At 51.8% G+C, this 21733-nt stretch overlaps 1 protein-coding gene across 3 annotated transcripts; it reads right to left on the bottom strand.

The window, feature by feature from the left end:
* Positions 1 to 1147: 1147 nt before the first annotated feature.
* On the bottom strand, positions 1148 to 19872 carry GET4 (guided entry of tail-anchored proteins factor 4). Of its 3 annotated transcripts, none has more exons than XM_049903852.1 (9): positions 19658 to 19872; positions 14949 to 15027; positions 14474 to 14555; positions 13643 to 13792; positions 9484 to 9622; positions 5533 to 5673; positions 5358 to 5433; positions 5077 to 5149; positions 1148 to 2167 (listed from the first exon to the last, which is right to left on the bottom strand). In XM_049903852.1, the coding sequence occupies exons 1-9, from the start codon at positions 19804 to 19806 to the stop codon at positions 2079 to 2081; spliced, it is 978 nt and encodes a 325-aa protein (XP_049759809.1). In that variant the 5' UTR covers positions 19807 to 19872; the 3' UTR covers positions 1148 to 2078. The 3 variants fall into 3 exon arrangements, with proteins under 3 accessions (XP_049759809.1, XP_049759810.1, XP_049759811.1); XM_049903853.1 differs by having other exon boundaries at positions 14474 to 14552; XM_049903854.1 differs by lacking the exon at positions 5077 to 5149.
* Positions 19873 to 21733: the final 1861 nt, after the last annotated feature.

Genomic DNA, 21733 nt, shown 5'->3' with positions numbered 1-21733 from the left:
GTGCCTGGGCAGCAGGGCCTGTGTCCTCCCAGACCCTGGAGTTCTGGGCTGGGAGCCATGTGCTGAGCTCCTCAAAAGAGGAAAACGAGACCCGGGGGCCTCCTTACCGCCTCACAGCTCTCTGCCTGGGGTCCCCAAGATGGCCAGGGTGGGGGTGACACTGCAGGATTCGCTCATCAGCAGTGGGGTCACCGCGGCCATCCCCTGAGTCCCAGGACCACTAGTGGGCACCTCAGGGCTGGAGCATTTCACCTAGCCCCCACCACCCCAACCCGCTCATTTCAGGGAGCAGAGGCCCCGCCCCTCACCCAAGGAGGCTGCTGGTTCACCCTTGCCTGGTTGAGGGCACAGAGCCCAGGTCTGCACCAAGCCCAGCAAGCAGCCTCACCCCCCTCAAGCCCTACTGTCACTTTTCATACAGGAAACTGAGCCCCCAAGGCGAGAAGTCTTGTCCTGGGTCAGAAACGAGAGCCCGGGGGTCCTCGAGGGGGCCCTCCCACCACATTTATCCTCCTCAGCCGTCCTCCTGCAGCCTGCGGTGCTGCACACTGCACGTGAGCGTACATGCACGCTAGGGCCTGCATGTGTGTGTGTGCATGGGTGTGTGTACGGCACTATTTAAAAAGAAACCGGGGCAGCCAATCACAGGGAAGAATTTCTTCAATAAGGTCAGGTCGCAGACACAGGGCCAGGAGCTCCAGTTCTTTAATGCACTTGGCTCCTGGCCGCAGGCAGGAGCTGGTCCGGCCACCAGGGGGAGCTATTACTGAGCCCAGGCTCATCCCCCACCACTGACCAACCAGCTCCAGCTGCCCTACCCAATGGATTTGATTCTTCCAAATCTAAATAAAATCACACGCATAGATACACATTTATTTTAACATCACAGCTGGGCGTTGGCCCCTTGCTGCCATGTCTCCACACAGGTCAAGCCCAGGGAAGGGCCCAGTGCCACAGCACAAGCTCTGCGCATGGGGGACTTTGCTCAGACCACCCATGGAGCCCAGGAGGCTTGGGAGTTTCCCCCCGGGTGGGCATGAATCGGAGCTGGAGAACCCCACCCCCCAGAAGAGAGGTCACGGTGTTGCCCCAAGATGCAGCCACCCCACCAACCCCATGAGCGAATTCAGAAAGCAGCAGAGCCCAGTATAAAGTATTTATTTAAACTCAACAATTAACACAAAACCTTCTTTTAAATTCCATTTTTACAGTAAATAAGATTGTATATCTCCCCCTTCCCATGCATGATCACTGCGTATTAATCTACAACTTTTTTAACTGTGAAAAAATAAAGTGTCTCCCCTTTTGTGATTATACTGGTGACGTCTGGTACAGCTCAGTGACAAGGGCGGATTTGCTAACTCCTGGACTGGTTATTTGGTTAAAACCTAAGATGTCAGGTCAAAGGAATCAATCACCCAATAAAAATAAATATTGCATCACGAGAGATGTAGAGTTCTGCAGGATCCCTTTGAAGAAATGGCCTTTTCTGAGCAGTGACTCCATCAGTACAGTGACTGCAGGAGGACAGGGACACAGTGCCTGGCAGTGGCGTGGTGGCCATGGGGGATGAGGGCCCACGGCTCACGGTCGTGACAGGACATGCTACACCATGATCGTATGACGGCCCGACTGCTTCAAAACAACACAAGGTAAGAAAACGGCTCTCCTGGCAAGATGGGGGGCCGCCTCCTTGTGTGCCGTGCCACACTCGGCCCAGGGGTGGGGGAACCAGGTGAGCCGTGCAGCCCCGAGTCACCATAAGGACAGGTCCCATGCCATCCCGCGCCCCCCCGCAGGAAGCTGAAACAAAGGACGGGGCAGTGCTGTTGCAGGAAGGCCGGTGCTTTATTATGGAGCAATCTGAGGGGCGGAGACACCACAGGCCACATGACTCGCCCCAAGTCCCATCAGCACAGCGATGGGTAGCCAGGCCGCCTGGCCATCTCACAAACAGGAGACCAAATCCTGGACACAGCCAGCCAGCCTCAGGATGAGGAGCCCTCGCGTAATCCGTGTTGCAGGACTCGCATTCTGAAGCTGCCCAGGCATCACCGTCTCCGTCGAATCTGGGCACATCAGTCGAGCTCGATGGGACTGCTGTCCTCCTGACTCTCCTCGCCCTCCTCCTGCTCTGAGGAGCCCATGAGGCTGCTCAGAAGGTTCCCTGGAAGGAAACACAGGGGCAGCTGGAGACGGGTGGCTCTTCATGTTCAGCCCCCACCCATTCCTGAGAAACCACCTCTCTGCAGATAAGCACGGCAGGCAGCACACGCTCTGGGAGGCGCCATGGCAAGACGGTGCCCAAACTGTAACAACGCACTTACCCTGTGACCCACGAATCCCATGGCTAAGGTGTTTCTTAAAGGAAGGAGAAACAAAAAATAGGGAGGAAAAAAAAGAACCTGGGCACTGTCCAATAGATGACCAAATGCAGTGAACCTACAGAGCATAAAATAATGCTGTGAAAACTTCACTTCCAAGCACAAGAAACACTACAGTCATGCTACACTTTTGATGACTGTACGTAAATAAATGAACAAAAGATGCTCCCAAGGCTCCGTGAACCCATGAGCCGCTGTCATCACGGAACATGGGTATTGCCACTGCCTGTTTCCTTTTCACTTTCCTAGTTTTTATCCAGTGGTAATCTATTATGTAAATACAAAATCATGGTTTAGGAGGGTCCCTAAACCAGACCATAAGGGAAACAAAAGAACAAATGGAAAGACTTTTCTTGGATACAAAGACATGGTCATAAAAAGGTAAATTCTCCCTCTGTTGGTCTTAACTTCAACTCAGTTCTGACAAACATACTGACAGCATTTCTGGGGCAACTGAAGAGCCGAGCCTGAAGTTCTGGTGGATAAGTGAATTGAAATGTCAGTGTAATTTTACAACGGCACAAGGAGACAGGATCATAAGTCCTGGGAGGGGCCACATGTACGAGGCATTCAGTGTAGGATCAGGTGGTACCTTCACACAGTGGGGAAGGCGGACACCTGCATAGGTGGTGGTGGTGTGACTGGAGAGAGATCGGGGGAAAGGTAAGTCGGTCCCTACCTCACATCTTCCACTGAAAATAAATTCCAGATAGGTAAAATTAACAGGTAAAAAAATACAACTTATATGAGAAAACAACTTAATTGCTAGTGAACTATCTCACAGACACTCCTGTACGGATGGAATGGGACACAAATATGGTTATGCAGTGCAGCACTGACTGCATTCAAGGAATGGTACGTGAATAAGGCTACTGCTGTAGCAATGACTGCACTCAGAATGATGCATGAATAAGGTTATGCAGTGCAGCACTGGCTGCACTCAGAAAATAGTACACAAATAAGGCTATCATTGCAGCACTGGCCACACACAGGGAACAGTACACGAGTAAGGGTATCACTGCGGCACCAACTGCACTCAGAGAACAGTACATGAATAAGGCTATCACTGCAGCGCTGACTGCACCCAGAGAACAGTACACGAGTAAGGGTATCACTGCAGAGCTGACTGCACTCAGAGAACAGCACATGAATAAGCCTGTCACTGCCACATTGACTACACATAGGGAACAGTGCATGAGTAAGGCTATCACTGCAGCGCTGACTGCACCCAGAGAACAGTACACGAGTAAGGGTATCACTGCCACATTGACTACACATAGGGAACAGTACACGAGTAAGGCTATCACTGCAGTGCTGACTGCACCCAGAGAACAGTACACGAGTAAGGGTATCACTGCCACATTGACTACACATAGGGAACAGTACACGAGTAAGGCTATCACTGCAGCACTGACTAAACTCAGAGAACAGTACATGAATAAGCCTGTCACTGCCACACTGACTACACAGAGGGAACAGTACACGAATAAGGCTGTCATTGCAGCACTGACTGCACTCAGGGAACAGTGTATGAATGAGGCTATCACTGCAGCACTGACTGCACTCAGGGAATGGTGCATGAATAAGGCTATCACTGCAGCGCTGACTGCACTCAGGGAATGGTGCATGAATAAGGCTATCACTGCAGCGCTGACTGCACTCGGAATGGTGCATGAATAAGGCTATCACTGCAGCGCTGACTGCACTCAGGGAATGGTGCATGAATAAGGCTATCATTGCAGCGCTGACTGCACTCAGGGAATGGTGCATGAATAAGGCTATCACTGCAGCGCTGACTGCGCTCCAGGAACAGTACGCACATTAGGTTACGTGTTGCAGCACTGGCTGCACTCAGCCTCAACGGGCAGCAACAAAGTAAGCCGTGGTGTGTCCTCACAATGGCTACTGTGAGGCTGAGCCCGCAGGCAAGCCACATTCTGAGTCATGGGAAATGGCCCGAAAATCTGTTAAGTTAAAAAATACAAGGTGCATAACACTGTGTACAAGAGGTATTGTTTGTACAGAACAAAGAGAAACAGTGTATCTGCTGGTATATGCAAATCTCTCTGGAAGGAAGCAGAAGAAACATCAACACTGTTTGCCCCAAGAGGAGCACTGTGGAGCAGGGAGACAGGGTCAGAAGGTGAATTTTTTCCAAATTTTGAATTCTGTAAATAATTTACCTACTGAAAAAATAAAATTAAAATAATTAAGAAAATAAAAATTAAAAAAAAGTTTTTAAATAAAGGACTATACTAGTTCCTACCCTCATGGAAGGGGGAAAGTTCATCATCAGGAAGTGGCTCACGTGGCAGAGCCCTGCTCCTGGGAAGGCTCTCCCGAGGGCCGCCCGTTGTGGCAGTCCTGGGTGGGCAGGGAGGCAGGACGGACGCTGGGAGGTGGCTTGGCCTTGAATGGTAGGTTCAGAATCTGACCTTGATTCTGTGGCCTCTAATTGGGGCTATGACAAGAGAAGGACCTAGAGGCAGACCAGACAGGAGACCATGAGGAGACCGCTGCCAGTCAGTGAGGCCATGGTAGTACCATGGGACGGAGCCAGTGGACCGACACCATGGAGCCCCCCAGGCCAGGTCTGGAACACAAGCCACTGCCTGGTTCCCTTCCTCCCCTGTACAGCCCCGGGCAAGTGAACCAAAGTTTAGGCACCCGGGCACTCTTTTCCTGGGCTTACCTAGCAAGCCTCCGTAGGAAGATGTCTGCTTGGGCGGCACGCCAAAGAAGAGCTGTCCTATTCTGTCGAGGTACTGAAAGAGCATAGGCGTTGAGTCACTGGGAAGCAGATCGGTGCTGGGCCAGCTGAGCACAGACCCTGCAGTGTGGCCTGCCTGTGGCCCTCCTTCCCACTTCCCCTACGTCTCGAGGGTCCCACAGATTGGAAGGTTTCCTTCCATCTCTCTCTGACCTCTTGCCCCACAGTCTAAAGATTGGATCCAACCCCACCAAGTCACTCACCTCATTGTACATTGGGTCTCTCCTGAGGGACGGCTGATACTGCTCACACAATACTGTAAATACAGTCAGTTTGCCTCTAAAACAAAAGAAAATGGTGAAGCAAAAATTTGTTTCTAAATAAAAACAAAAGAAAACAAGACAAGAAAAGCACACACCTCGCATGAATGAAGCTTACCCGTCTACAGCCAGGAGCAGAAACCAGATGAAGTTAAGCAGGGGCTGCACAAACGGAGGCCCGTTCTCAATTGACGGATGTTTCTGTGTGTATGTTGTGAACACCACCGATGCACTGCTTTTATTTTTTAAACACAGAAATCTGGAAATAAGAGTTGCCTAGTAAGTTTAGTGGAAACTCTGAAGAGATGGGCTGTCCACCCACATCCACGTGGGCATTGCACACACCCAGCCATACGGGGCAGACAGCCTTAGCTCTCTGCAGCCACCACTGTGTAGGGAAAGGGCCACCAGCCACTCCCAGGTTTCCTGCCTTGGGCTGGGGATTTGTGTGCCAGGCAGCCCCACAATAGAACCGCAGGTCCAACCCATGGAGTGCTCACCAGACACCAGGTCCCTCACTGAACAAAAGCTCTGTGAATTACATTCACGAAGGTCACACAGTGGGTTCAAGGTCAACAATGCTACAAATTGGTGGGGCGAAAACTTGAGCCCATTTCCCCTGATTCACGGAGCTCCACTTCTACTCTCTCCAAACACCTGTTTACCTATTTACTCTGTTAGGCATCTGCCACCTGAGAAGAGAAAGCCCAGAGGCTGAGGGCCAAAGGGAGGTAGCTTGGAGGCTCCAGTGCTATGCTGGGCTGGGGCAGGCTCTGGTTCCTGCTCCACTGAGCACCTTTCCCAGCTGGACTTTACCAAGATGCTACCCACCCCCAGGCAATGCTTTTTTTTTTTCTTCAATTTTTATTGTGCTTTAAGTAAATGTTTACAAACCAAGTCAGTCTCTCATACAAAAACTTATATACACTTTGCTATATACTCCTAGCTGCTCTTCCTCTAACGAGACAGCACACTCCTTCCCTCCACTCTCTATTTTCGTGACCATTCGGCCAGCTCTGATCCCCTGTCCTCTCCTCTCCTCTCCTCTCTAGACAGGGGCTGCCCACATAGTCTCACGTGTCTACTTGATCCAAGAAGCTCACTCTTCACCGGTATCATCTTCTATCCTATAGTCCAGTCCAATCCCTGTCTGAAGAGTTGGCTTTGGGAATGGTTCCTGTCTTGGCCTAACAGAAGGTCTGAGGACCATGACCTCTGCGGTCCTTCCAGTCTCGGTCAGACCATTAATTCTGGTCTTTTTACAAGAATTTGAGGTCTGCATCCCACTGCTCTCCTGTTCCCTCAGGGGCTCTCTGTTGTGTTCCCTGTCAGGGCAGTCATCAGTTGTAGCCGGGCACCATCTAGTTCTTCTGGTCTCAGGCTGACGTAGTCTCTGGTTTATGTGGCCTTTTCCATCTCCTGGGCTCATAATTACCTTGTGTCTTTGGTGTTCTTCATTCTCCTTTGCTCCAGGTGGGTTGAGACCCATTGATGCATCTCAGATGGCCACTTGCTAGCATTTAAGACCCCAGACACCACTCTCCCAAATGCGATGCAGAATGTTTTCTTAACATATTTTATTATGCCAATTGACTTAGATGTCACCTGAAACCATGGTCCCCAAACCCCCGCCCCTGCTATGCTGGCCTTCGAAGCACTCAGTTTATTCAGGAAACTTCTTTGCTCTTGGTTTAGTCCAGTTGTGCTGACCTCTCCTGTACTGTGCGTTGTCTCTCCCTTCACCTAAAATAGTTCTTATCTACTATCTAATTAGTGAAAAACCCCTCTCCCTTCCTCCCTCCCTGCTCTCGTAACCATGAAAGAATATTTTCTTGTCCGCTTAAACTATTTTTTGAGTTCCTATAATAGTGGCCTCATATAATATTTGTCCTTTTGCAACTGAAAAATTTCACTCAGCATAGTGCCTTCCAGATTCCTCCATGTTATGAATGTTTTACGGATTCATTATTGTTCTTTATTGATGTGTAGTATTCCATTGTGTGAATATACCATAATTTATTTATCCATTCATCCGTTAATGGGCACCTTGGTTGCTTCCATCTTTTTGCTATTGTAAACAATGCAGCAATGAACATGGGTGTGCATGTATCTGTTCGTGTAAAGGCTATTATTTCTCTAGGATATATTCCAAAGAGTGGGATTGCTAGATGATATGGTACTTCTATTTCTAGCTTTTTAAGGAAACACCAAATCAACTTCCAAAGTGGTTGTACCATTTTACATTCCCACCAACAGTGTATAATTGTTCCAGTCTCTCCAACATTTATTATTTTGTGTTTTTTGGATTAATGCCAGCCTTGTTGGAGTGAGATGGCATCTCACTGTCATTTTGATTTGTATTTCAATGATCATGAGCATTTCCTCATATCTGTTATCGGCACTACCTGAATGTCTTTTTTAGTGAAGTCGGGCAATCTTTTAGGGTATAAGGAGGAACAAGGAAGAAAGGAATTGAGCGATTTTATAAACACTTGAACCACATACCATGAAAGCAGGGCCCGTGAGTGTGGGATATTAAACAATAGTTTTTCCTTTTTAGAGTCACAGAAGTCAGTAATAACCCGTCACGTGGTAGTGCGGCAGCACGGGATGGGGGCAGCAGAATACAGCAAGCACCCTGGCCGAGTCCTGCCCCAGATTCCACGAAAATGTATCTGATTCCAACACCAGCCAACCAAATCAAGGCTTTCATGGGAAGAAGTAAACTGGACCACATGTGAGCATTTCCATTAGAAAAGGCGCAAAGGCTAAAGTTTGGAAAACCAGAGCTCAGGAGGCCTTCAGGCAGGCTGCCCCTCCCCCATCAGAGGGGCTCCTGCCCTGGGACCCAATGCCCCAGCTCATTCAACAGCCCCACACAGTGAAGTGCTAACAGGAGTTGGGGTGGTGTCTACAGATGTCCACTGTGATGGTTAGGATTGTGTGTCAACTTGGCTGAGCCTTGATTCTCTGTGGTTTGGCAGTTATGATGTAGTTTTGCAGCTGTATGATGCTATGATCACCTCCATGATGGAATCTGCTGTTAGCCAATCAGTTGAAAAGGAGTTCCTTGGGTGTGTGGCCTGCATCAAACACAAGTGGATATTTTGGCAGGGATCATGGGCTTTTGCTCGCTCTAGATCCTGTAGCTGGCTCCTGTTTGTCTGACCTCCGGTTCCTAGGACTTGAGCTAGCAGCTCACCTGCAGTCTTGCCAGCTGATCTTGGGATCTGTCAATCTTTGCAGCCTGTGAGCAAGAGCCCTGCTCTCTGACCTGTTGATCTTGGGTTCACCAGTCCCTGTGGCTATGTAAATCAGGAGAAGCCTCTATCCTGACCTATGGACTTAGGACGTTTCAGTCTCTACAACTGCGTGAGTCATTTCCTCGATATAAATCTCTCTGCATATACATTTACACGCTTTACTGATTTTGCCTCTCTAGAGAACCCAGCCTAAGACATTCATGAAAAACTCCTTCAACTTTGGTCTAGGTTTCAAGATTCTTAAGACATAAAGTGTTAGAAAAAAAAGAGGAGGAGGAGTCCTGACTTGACAGTGCGGAGGCTGTGGGCCTGGGGACAGGAAGAGGCTGGTGTAGGTGACACGCAGAGCACAGCCTGTTCATGTGTTAAGATGCTACGAGCACAAAACCACCTGGAGAGACAGGTACACCGGCTGCCCTCAACGGCAAACTCACTCTAGTCCAAGATGCCACTTAGGATTTAATAAGCCCTCGCTTCCTACAAACACACACTGCCCTGACATTAAAACCAAACAAACTGAAAGTGCTAATGGGGGAAAGTAGGCTAGAAATTGGTGGTAAGAAAAGAAAGCAAGCTGACCTAAGATACAGAAATTTGAGTGCACACTCCCCTGCTCAGCGCAGTGTCATAATGCCCTGCGCTCATGGCAATAGTCATACAGAGTGCTGCTGCAACCCCAGGGCCAGTGACCACCCAGGTGAGCTTGGAAATCCCTCCCAGAGCATCTTAACTGGGCGGTTAGAGGTGCCAGAGAAGCCAAGGAGCCAACTCTCAGAGATTTAGCAGAGCAAATGCAGAATACCTACTGGAGCACGGCCTGGGCCACAAACATGTCCACCTCGCTGCGGAAGCCCCGCGACGTTGAGTACTCCACTAGCATGTTGGCACATCCCTCTCCGTCGGCAGAATGCAGGAAGTGGTACCGAGATTCACAATAATTTTGTTCTGTGGAGAGAAAGAAAAACTCATGCATATGTACACACGAAGACAACGGTCCACAGAACACTGTAAACGAAGACCCGTCTCTCCCAATTGCCCTCTCGCATCGACTCTTCGCACCATCCCTCCATCCTCCTCGTGGCCAACAGTGGGACATGTGGAGACTGTGCTTCCCCTCGAACACACACAGAGGTCCACACGTCTCATCAACCTGCAAGGTTCAAAGCAGCTCAAAAGAGGGAAGGTCACTGTCTTAGTCATCTGGGACTGCTGTAACAGAAATGTGACAAGCCGGTGGTTTTAATAAACAGAAATTTACTTTCTCACAGTTTAGGAGGCTAGATGTCTGAATTCAGGGCTCTGGCTCTAGGGGGAAGGCTTTCTCTGTCAGCTCTGGGGTAAGGTCCTTGTCTCTTCAGCTTGTTTCTTGGTTCCTTGGAGATCTTCAAGTGGCTTGGCATCAACTTTCCCCCATCTCTGCTTCTCTTGTTTAATTCCTTTCTATATCTCAAAAGAGGCTGATTTAAGACCCCTATTTAACACAACAAAGACACAGCTCATTCCCAAACAGGATTAAAACCACAGGCATAGAGGTTGGGATTTACAACACATACTTTGGGGGGACATGGGTTGTTTTTTTTTTTTTTAATTCAATCCATCACAGTTACTCAGCTACTAAATGCCTTGTTTGTCCCAGCTGTGGGAGGCCACTGGGTCTTCCCAGATTAACATGCAGGCTGAGCCTTAAGAGCCTGCTCATCTCTGACTCTGCTGACTTACAGGAACAGCCAATTTAAATGGATCAGTCAAGCACAAACCCTGACACCTGAGCATCGCACACAGTTTAAAGCCAGGACCAGCATGCCTTCCTCCTACAGGGGTCTGCCCCGCCACACCCCACACTGTACTCTGTGTCCCTGCCCCCACTGCTGTTCTTTCTTCCTCACATCTGCCATCAGCTCCTCTCCATGATGAGGAAGGTCCCCCGGCTCTCTTGCTGAGGTCCTGAAGCCTGGGATGGTGCCCAGCACACAGCTGGCGCTTGGTGGAGAGACACTCATGAGGGAATGAGACACACTTCCAGAAGCTAGGTCAGTTCCCAGGAGAGGACTGACAGCGTACCCTGAAGTCACCAACAAGCACTGCCTGAGGTGTGGGCCCTCGGCATGTCTGGCGGTGATGGTGACACCTGTTGGCAGCACAATGGACTTCTACCTCGGCTGAGTCTCTTGGCCTCAGAGTCTCATTGGCACCACCTGGAGGCTCGCTAGGGCTGGAGAATCCGCTGTGCAGACCCATTGAAACCAACTCTGCATCCTAACTAGGCCTCCCGGAGGGAAGCCATTTACAAAGAACATTTTACTTTTATTTTGTGCCTGAACCAGAACATTAAAATGCCTCTAATAAACTGTAGTATCAAGCATGCCAGCTTTATGCCCTCTTAACAACAGACAGGGCTCTAAGTACACGCACTCTGCCTCCCCTGACAAGGGCCAGGCTAGGCTCACACTCACCTTCACTGCCTGGAGCCCTCTGCGGGCCTCACGCAGGCTGGGCAGAAGAGTGCCACCTACTGGCCCAACAGGCTTGTGCAAGCGTCCCCACCTATGGCTGAGAGGTGCCCTGCACTTATTGCCCCATCTTCAGGATGAATGGGTCAGGGGTCAGGGCACAACAGGGGCGGGGGTCACAAGCCCTGAGCTTCTCCAGGAGGGGGGCTTTGAAACAGAGGAAATCAGCCAGATCACTCTAAAGAGAGTTTCCCTAACTTTGTAGCCTTTTAATTCTACTTAGAATTACTCACTTTCATGCACGTCCACCTGGCCTGAGGCAGAGAGAAGTGTGCCAGGACTCCAGTGAGTCCCACATGGTCAGACCATCATGGCAGTGGCACCCCAGATCAAGGACAGAACACAACACACAGTAAATGAACGACAGCCGTCCTGAGGCCTATCCATCCCACTTCCTGGCTACTGGGCTCACCCCCTAGGGTGCGGGCTAGCCCCTCATCCCGATGAAGTCTGGTTGGCTGCTGCCCCTGGGGTCCCCGTTGCAGCGGCTCTGTTGCTGGGGTCCTGGGGCACCTGGGCTCCCCATCACAGTGGCTCTCTTGCCGGCTGCAGCTGCTGCGCGTCTCTCTCATGAATGGGGAGTCCTGGGCAGCCAGGAGCCTGGTGCGTGAGATGGATGGCAAAGAGAAGGGCAGGAGAGTGGACTCGGGGATGATGACTGGCAGAGGACGCAGCTGCTCCTAGAAGGAGCTCGCCTTCAGGTCCTGTGTGCAACGTTACAGTGCTCTCATTCCCAGGGGAACTTCTGAACGCTCGAAGCTTCACACTGACGAGGCTCAGCCCCTGCTGCACCCCACTGGACACCTCCTGGACCCCTTCACTTGATCCCCACCGCTGAGGGTCCCCACCAGGTTTCCTGAGTGACTGAGAAGAGACGCTCATGTCAGTGCTTCAGGCATCGTCCACATACGTTCCCCAGAACATTCTTGGGGAGGCAGCTTTTCAAAAGCTCATTGGACACTAACAATCCTTCCACGCACCCAATATTTACTGAGTGACCCTTCCTGGAGCTAAAAAGCAGGAGCCAAGGATGCCAATCACACTGAGCAGAATGCCCCGAGCACGCTCTCGAGGACGAAGTAATCACCACAAATCTTTGACTGGAGAGCAAGGTGAGCACTAAGAAGGGACAGGGCATGGGGCCATCGAAGTGCTGGTGTGGGCGGGGACGGGGAACCAGGAAGGAGGAGCTGCACGTGCAAAGGCCTGTGCTGTGAGGGAGCGTGACACCTCTGCGAGGCTGTGACGACTTCATGGAGCGAGAAGGCACCAAGGCAGGGGTAGATGAGAGACGGAGCCAGCACGGGGACACCCGTCTTCACATCCACTGTGGGGCTTCTCCTTGAGGCAATGGTGACTGAATTAAGAGGCAGTGTGAGACTCAGATCAGCCAGACAGAGCCTGGCTACACCGTGTCACAGGGACTCCCTGCTCATGTCTGTAGGGGACTGCTTCACTGATCAGAAGAGACAATGCTCCCACTTTGAATTGTGGCGCCTGGGGTCCTAAACGCCAACAAGCGGCCATCTAAGATACATCAATTGGTCTCAACCCACCTGGAGCAAAGGCAAAGGAAGAACACCAAGGCCACACGACAACTAAGAACCCAAGAGACAGAAAGGGCCACATGAACCAGAGACCTACATTATCCTGAGACCAGAAGAACTAGTTGGTGCCCGACCACAATCGATGTCTGCCCTGCTAGGGAGCACAACAGACAACTCCTGAGGGAGCAGGAGGCCAATGGGATACAGACCCCAAATTCTCATAAAAAGACCATACCTAATGATATGAATGCGACTAGAGGAATCCCAGAGACAATGCTCCCCAGAACTTCTGATGGCACAGGACAGGAACCATCCCCGAAGACAACTCATCAGGCATGAAAAGGACTGGTCAGCGAAGGGGAGAGAGATACTGATGAAGAGTGAGCCAATTAAATTAGGTGGACACTGGAGAGAGTGTTGGCAACTCTTGACTGGAGGGGGGATGGGAAGATAGAGAGGGAAGATGGCAAAATTGGCACGAAACGAGAGACTGAAAGGGCTGACTCAATAGGGGTAGAGCAAGTGGGAGAAGGGAGTAAGATGTATGTAAACCTACATGTGACAGACTGTTTGGAATGGTAAATGTTCACTTGAAGCTTAATAAAAATTAATTAAAAAAAAAAAGACTAATATAAAATGTAAAATAATAAAATAAAAAAAAAGAAGAGACAATGCGATCGAGAGCCACAGGGTACACATGGCAGCCCAGGGCACATACAGGATGTGACTCACTGGATTGCCCCACCCAGCCACCAAGAACAGCGCTCCATGGTCTGTGTGTCCCCTACAGCCCTCTGTGGAGGAGGCCGGAGCACCAGCTCTGCCCTTGGGACCCCGGCTCCCTGGCCGGGAGATGTCAGCCTACCCCACGGCCTGCCCACACCCTGGCACCCAGGCGGCATGCCTACCTTTCCACAGGGTGAGGGCCAGCAGCTGGTGCAGCCTGGGGTGGCCTAGCTTCCCGGACCCGCCTCCAGACCACTTCAGGGCTCGGGACACAAATGCCACTCGCTCCGGGGAGTTGGGATCCATCAAACTGAACAGCTTGGCCAGGTTTCCTGAAACAACAGACAGAGCCTCACCTGAGGAACACACTCTGTATGTGCATCTAAAGAGCATGAGTTAAAACAGCAAGGCCCGCAGAAAGCTGAGAAGCACTGAGGTGTTGCTGGCGTGCACTCCTTATGTACCCCTCGGTGCTGGTACTGCAAGGGGCGACCTCCCCACAGCAGCCCTAGCAGCTGCATGCTCCCTGACCAACCCCGTTCCCACCTCACTGCCCAGCTGCACCAGGAGCTGGGCAGAAGGGTGGAGTGGTGGTGGGAGCCGGCACCCTGAAGGAACACAGCCCAGAGTGGGGTCAGGAAGTGACGCATCTGGCTGAACCCAAGAGCACAGCCTTCCCCACCTCCTGCTCGGCCTGCCTATGAGCCTTTAAGGAGCGGGGACTCCTCCTGTGTCCTCCTAGCTGTGTGCTCCCTGGTCAGGCTGGCCGACAGGCCATGTCCCTGTGACAGCACACCACACCTCTCGACTTTGGGAGCGTCCATCAGAGCAGCAGGGAGGCTACTCCTATGCTGCCCCTGTGACCACACTATGTCCCACCTAAGACCAAACACCTGGGGAAAGGGCGGTCCGTGCAGAGCTAGGCCAGTGATGGGCATGGTCAGTGAGGTTAGGCAGGTTGATCCCCAGTGAAGAGGCACTGTACCCTCCAGAGCCAGAGCGTCAGAACTCACCCAGCAGCTCGTCAGCCACGTCCACCTCCGCCTTCTCCAGAGACTCCAGGACCAGCATGGACAGGTCTGCGGCGCTGTTCTGCTACAGAACATACCAACAAGCAAGAATCAGTCAGAAACAGAACTCTGATGCATTTCCAGAAAAGACGAGACAGACTGATGCACCCCGACTTTCGAAAGGAGCTCGTGCAGAAGCCGAAGCCACGAGCCACCCTGAACCTAGACGTGCTGGGCCCTGAGAACTGAGAGCCCAGCGAGGGGCAAGGGAAACGACTGGCTGTTGATGCCAAAATGCACATGTACCCCTGCACAGCACGAGGCCACCCGAGGGAGCAGGAAGCAGGCCCCATGAGCAGACATCTCTGCACCCAGGGCTGCAAGGACTGAGAGCGGTCCACCAGGCCCCCCATTACTCCCACTTCAATCCTCCGCCCTGAGCGGACAGGTACAAACAGGGAAAAGCAGCCCTGCTTACCTGACCATGGCTGAAGAACAGCAGTGCCCCTGAGTACATCAGCTCGCGGGCTTCTGTGTGTTTACCCTGTGACATGTACCTGGGGCAGAGAGAGGCCGGTCAGCAGAGCTGACCGCACACACCGTCCTAGGCACATGATCTAGAGGCTAAATGCTACGGCGAAGGTTCTCAATAAATCTAAGAGCCTTATAAAAACAAGCATTCCTACGTACATATAGGACACACAGGTGAATGCAGATGCACGTCTATACCTTTTGTCAAGAACGGAATCAAAGCTACTCCTGAGCTCCGTGAGCTCCATGGAAGAAAAAGTCCCTGTCCTGGCCATCTTGCTGGGCAGGGGCTCCCTGAGGGATAGGGTCTGTCCTGCTGCCTCCGACTCCATGGCAGGGCCCCAGGCCCTGCCCCCTGACCATGAGGAGGGTGCAGAGTGCCTGTGACAACAGTCACAGTCCCTGCTGCCATGAGCTGGACCCTCAGGGAGATCACCAGACCTGGTACTGCTGGGCACCTGGCCAGTCTGCGGGCTTGGCCAGTGCTTCACAGGCAGGGAGTGAGCCTGGCCATGCCACACAGGAAGGACCAGAGAGCAGCTCCTGCCTCCAGCAGAAGGGACGGGGGAAGCAGCATAACTTTGCTCCTTGAGCGGTGGATCTGTCGGCAGCAGATGTCTGCATGAAGGTCTGGAAGGCTCACCATCATGTGAGGAGAGCCGGGAAGGCACATTTATAGGGCAGGTACCGCGGGTGCACCAGTGGCCCCCCAGGGAGCAAGAACCACTGTGAGTACAGCCCCGCTGAGTCCTCATGCCTCCCCAGCCCCCCTCCCCTTCCCACGGTGGGGCAGACCGGGCAAACACAAGCACTGCCTCTGACCTGGGCCTTGTTCCCTCTGAGCTCCCGCCAAACAAACTGCGGGACGCTGGGAGCTGGTTTCTCAAGCTGCACAGGGATGGTGCCCAAAGAGGCCACAAGCCTGGCAGGGAACTGCAGACACAGAACACGATGACAAGGACAGATGACGGCAAGGACAGATGTGTGCATGCTCAGGAGTAAGGACGGCCAAGCCGTCTGAGCAGCTCAGAGCCTGGGCCGGGAGAACTTCCCGACACCTACAAAGCCAGCTCTGGGGCCTCCCGGAGTGTGACATTACTTGGAGTCCACATGCTTTATTTCACTGGCTACTTGCTCACCTTAATGATTACCAGAAAACACACCAATCAATCTCGTCTGCACCTTCCAGCCAAAACTCCGTTGGACGAGGGCGAATTTTAAAAAGCCAAATGAGGAAAACACCCAATACACAAAAGTACAGGTGACATAATAGTCCACCAGGCTGTGAGGGGACTTGGCATGATGGTGTTTGGGAAGACAGGACAAGTGCAGGCAAGGACATGAATGGTTGGCTCTTCCATTAACCTCAAAACGACACACACAACCAGACAACCAAACGGAACCCCCAGCCACATCCTGGGGACACGAACTACCCCAACAGGGGCCACACGGGGCTGTGTGCAGGGGTGGGGGCCAGGAAGTAAACATCTACACACCAAGACAGACAACCACCTCACTGGCCTGCAGAAGCCACTCTTGAAACTGGTCACTCAGGTCGTTCTCACAAACACACGCGCACACACGTACACACACATGCACACATATGCTCCCAGAACTCTGGATGTGGGCCCACGCCTTCACCAGTTTGACACAACAGGACAGTTGCCCTAATTCCCGTCATGGGTCACTTTAAAGCACGGGGCACATATGTGCAGTGGTTACCTTACTCTTTAAGGATCTCAGGGAGAAACCGTACAGGTTACCCCCCAAAGACTCGATGACCTGGGTGCTCGGAAGCATACAATGCCGTGCTGTGTCCGCGTGGATGGAGAGAATTGTAGGTACTTATCCCAAGGGATCACCACACAGCCCCCTCCTGCCGCGCCCGTTCATGACCAGAGTGCACGTCCCGGCCCCAGACACACGCGGCGAGAGAGCTCCATTGTCACAACCTCAGCTGAGTAGCCTGCCACTTAAAAACTAAATTAATAACAAAATGCCCACAACAGCAGTCATTAAAGCATTGGTTCAAAACAAGGAGCACGTGCCTATTTTCTGGAAGTTCCAGTTCTGCTGATCAGTCAGTCACGGGGCAGGCATTTACATACCAACCCCTGAGAGCAGCGGCAGCAAGTCAAATCTTGAGAACTACACAAGCTTGCGTCCTACAGATCGACGATCGCTATTCTGTCTATTCCATCCCCGTCTGTCAGTGTGTTTTACATGATGGCCTGCATGTGGCTGTGATGCTGGAATCTATGCCTCCGGTATTTCAAATACCAGCAGTGTCACCCATGGTGGACAGGTTTCAGCGGAGATTCCAGACCAAGACGACGAGGCAGAAAGGCCTGCCGATCTACTTCTGAAAATTAGCCAATGAAAACTCTATGGATCACAACAGAACGCTGTCCGACTTGCTTGCTTTAGACACGTCATCAGGTGGACATCACGTCTGGTGCGGTAGAGGGCCAGCAAGGATGAGTGAGACCCTTGGTGAGATGAGCTGGCACAGAGGCTGCAACGACGGGCTTGAACATGCTGGTGATCAGCAGGGTGATGCAGGGCTGGGCGATGTTTCATTCTGTTGTATGTAAGGTCACCCACCAGGGGTTGGAGATGACTCGATGGTGGCAAACGACAACATTCTGCCTATTAGAAGGCTCATTCGTAGATAGTTTCATGCCTACTTACACATGTGGCTTATTTCTTGGAGAACAATCAGATTTACAGAACACCACAAACCATGCTATGTGCAAAGTGTCAATATTAAACTCAACTAGAATTAAAAATGTGTGTTACCTATAAACACCAAGCATAAGGGCTTGTTTCTACCAAATGTAAAACTGAATACTTTTCAACTAAAAGGAAAAGGGAAAGCAAATAAATCTCTTTTCAAACTAACTAAACAGCTATTTTTCAAAAAAGAAAGGAATTCTGTAACTAGGCTGTTTGTATGTACAGCATGCCAAAGGCCAACGAACATGAACTCTGGAAACAAGTGACCCGTCAGATCACTACGGCTCAGAGCAGTGACTAATGTTTTATTGTAAGACTACAGTCAGGGAACCTAATGACACTTAAACCCATGGTTTCTAATCCAAGCTGCACTGAGGGAATCTATAAAAATAACATTAAAAATCTTATAAATAAAGATGCTAGGGCCTCACCCCAGACCAGTCAAATCAGCCAGGATTGAGGACAGCTGATTTAAACATGCATGTCTCTTTTCATAGTAAGGATGTGAGACCCCATTTGGGGACTGGTAATTCCAGACACTTCATCTAGATTCCGGATCCTCCCTGCTGTGTTAATCCAGTCACTCACCAACCTGTATGATCACCTACCTGTATGTCTTGGCAAACAGGATCCAGACAAAGAGCCACTACAGACCGTGCTTAACCCAAATACAAATCGGTAAACTACAACCGAGGCAGGAAGTACGTCCAAAATTCTCCAAATATTGACTCCAACTGCCGCTTCAAGGAAACTTTTAAATCTGAGCCTAGATTGTGTGAGGCCAGACACAGCTGCCTTTCAACATTATACCAAAACACTCAGTGATCTGGGGCAGTTCAGAAATACATTAAAAAAAAAAGACTGCACGGAACATGTTCAATCCTATTAAAGCATCTCTGAACTCCCCCAAGTTCTAGTTGACAATCAAATCCGTAAAGGGTAACAGTTGTGTCAGTTGTTGTAGAGTTCATTCAGCCTCATGGTTACCCCACGTGTGCGGGGCAGAACTCTCTCCATAGGGTTTTCAAGGCTCTGACCTTTTAGAAGGAGATCACCAGGCCTTTCTTCCGAGGCACCTCTGGGTGGGTTCAAACTGTCGTCCCTTCGGTTAGTAGTCGAGAACAATCTGTGCCACCCAGGGATTCCAAAGGACAAGAGTGTGGGTAGAATTTACAGTCATGTTTTAAGACAAGTAAGAACGAACTGAAACGACAGCAGCAGCTGGATCGAGGCAGAAATGTTAGAATACAGCGCGCTCCGATACAAATACAACGGGAGCCACACGGCGCCTGAACGTTTCCAGCAGCCACCCCGACACGCACATGCGTCACTCAGTCCGGTGTTCCCGGAGCCCCGAGTCAACAGGTAGCCGGAGTCCGAGCGTCACCAGGAGGCGCCCCCGCCCCGTCGCTTCCAGGTTCCACACGTGGTGGCGGTCCCCACCTGGGCCGCGCAAGTGTAACAAGACCCTCGGGTTTTCTAAAACAACCGATTCAGCGGCAGACACCGCGGACGGCGTGCCAGGCGAGCACAGGGACACACGGGTTTGGGCCCCACGGGCGGACCGTCTGCGGGCGGAGGACACAGGCCGGCGGCCGCACCAGGCCGGGCCAGGGTCAGGGAGGAGGAGACGGGAGAGCGGAAACAGAAGGAGAAGCAGGTAGAGAAGGCGAAGGTGGAAAAGGACGCAGAAGGGCAGCAGGGCGCGGGGAGCGCCGAGCCGTAGACCCTCGGCCGGCGACCCGGGCCACTCACCCAGCTCCGGGCCCCGGGACGGGCAGCGGCGCGGGCCAATGGAAGCGCGGGGGTCGCGGGGCGCGGCCAATGGGAGCGCGGGGGCCCCGGGCGCGGCCAATGGGGTCGCGCGGGGCGGGCCCGCGGGCGAGCGGCCGAGGCGGAAAGCCCGGCGGGCCCCGGTACCTGAAGAAGAGGGTCCGGTACATCTGGTGGGCCTCGTAGTAGTCGCCCTTCTCGACGCTGGCGCGCAGCTTGCCCTCCACACGCTGAACGCCGCCGCGGTTGCGGGCGCCGTTTCGGGCGCCCTCCTGCTCGGCCATCGCCGCCGCCATAGGGCCGGCGCTCCGAGCAGGCGCTGAGCTGAGGCGGCGCGACCGCGGGCCTTCCCGGCTTCCGTCCGCGCGACGCCGCTACGGTGGCCGGCGGGGAGCGCGGGACCACGTGACCGCGCGGCCCATGTGACCGAGCGGTCTCTCTGCCCGGCAGGCCACCGGCCGGCGCGGCCAGACGAAGGGGGGTGTGGGGCGCTCACGCCACAATCGAGGCCCCGGGCGGGTCGGAATCCCCGCTTCCCCGCGGCCAGCCCTCGGCCTCTGGGGCCCCCTGCACACTGGAGGTCGGGGCGCTGGCTCCGGTCTCCCCGAGCTGGCTCTTCCGCCTTTACTGCTCGGACAGAGGCCGTTTGAAAGGCACGTCGTTGGGCGGCTGCGCTTCGCCTCTCCCCAGCGTGCTCTTTGGGACGGCCGCCCGCCTCCTTACCAGCTTTGGAGTGATGACAAAACAAGATCCATACCTGGCCATTGTTTGGGGACAGACAACACCCAGTGTATACACCTGTTTCTCAAAGTGACTGTGCTGTACACCTTCTAGTTAGCTCATCCCTCCCTAGTCCTGAATAGTCACAGTATTTAGCTCTAATGACCCTGGAAAACGGAAATAGTGTCATAAATCACCTGTTAAACAGTTTAACAGATCCAAATAGGAACAGAAATAAGGCTCGGCTTTAGCGGTAGAAGTTTAAAAGGAGTTTGGTTTGAAGGCCTGTTGGGTCTCCAGAGTCTAGCCCCTTTTCAGTTCTGAAGAGGGGCAGGAGAGCCAGACAGTGCAGGGTGGGTGACTCTTTCCAACTATAGTCTGTTCCAGCACCTCCGAAGGCTGCTTTGGGTTTGTCAGGTTCACAGAAAGGAACAAGTCCAAGTCCACAGGGCAAATGTAAAACGTCACACCATTGGCTGAGTGCGAGTTTTCCAATAGCAACACCACATAGAACAGAACATACTATTCCTTATAGTTGAGAAAAGGCAAACTACAGGGAAAAAGCCCATCTAGACGTGTCCCTAAGTCCTCCGTTGTGTGCCTGTCTTCAACATCTCTTCCTGTATTGAATATGGCTTTGAAGGCAGAGACTGTCTTAAATTTCAGCATCTGAGGTGCTTAGAAACTGTAGAAGAAATCACTGTGTATGTCTGGGATCAGCAACCCACAGGCCAAATCTAGCCTACCACCTGTTTTTATAAAGTTTTACTGGAACACAGCTACATCCGTTAGTTCACGTGTTGTCGAAGTGCTTTTGCAGTACAATGTCAGACTAGTGACAGAAACTGCATGGCCCACAAAGTAAAAAATATTTGTTATCTGGCCCTTTATAGAAAAAGTCTGCCAGCCTGTGGTGCTGCTATTCTGGTTTCTAAAGTCAAGGTCTGGTAAGTAAACATTTTAAATTTTGTCAGGTGTCCTTTTTGCCATTCTGGTGTAGTCTCATCTTGATCATTTTCCCCTTTCAAAGGTCAGTATTCACAGATAAAGGGTGGATTTATGTAATATGCAATATATTTTTAAAACTCTTAAAAACTGGTAGGAAAAAGATCACTAACCCAACAGAACAGGAAAATAATAAGCAGTGCACACAAAAGGAAGTAAAGGGCTTTTGAAACTTATGCTCAACCTCATTCGTAATGAGATAAACCCAAACTAAATTGCACTAAGAAACCTCTTTTCACCTACCAGATTCACAAAGTCTGGTCACAAGAATTCAGGGAGCAGTCATTTTCATACATCACTGGTCACACTAGGCATAGCCTCCACTGGGCACAGCTGGCCAGCACCCATCAGTTACAGATGCACACTCTGCCAGGAAAACTCAGCCAGAAGGCACTCAGCCCTCTTGCTCCGTGACCTGCAGTTGTCCACAGGAACTTAACTTACAGATAATACACGTGTGGAGGGTAAAGCATGTACTTAGGCTGATTACACCATTGT

This window comes from Elephas maximus, chromosome 12 (genome assembly GCF_024166365.1).
Source record: "Elephas maximus indicus isolate mEleMax1 chromosome 12, mEleMax1 primary haplotype, whole genome shotgun sequence".
Lineage (NCBI taxonomy): Eukaryota > Metazoa > Chordata > Mammalia > Proboscidea > Elephantidae > Elephas > Elephas maximus.
The sequence above is the reverse complement of the archived record's forward strand: the minus strand, read 5'-3'. Positions and strand labels throughout refer to the sequence as shown.

What these genes read in the sequence shown, in the direction of transcription:
- GET4 (XM_049903852.1), bottom strand. Translation starts at nt 19,806, where the DNA reads ATGGCGGCGGCGATGGCCGAGCAGGAGGGCGCCCGAAACGGCGCCCGC. An exon ending in CGTGGCTGACGAGCTGCTGG is followed by an intron (nt 13,793 to 14,473) that starts GTGAGTTCTGAC and finishes CTGTTGTTTCAG; the next exon opens with GAAACCTGGCCAAGCTGTTC. An exon ending in GAGACCCAATGTACAATGAG is followed by an intron (nt 5,150 to 5,357) that starts GTGAGTGACTTG and finishes ATGCTCTTTCAG; the next exon opens with TACCTCGACAGAATAGGACA.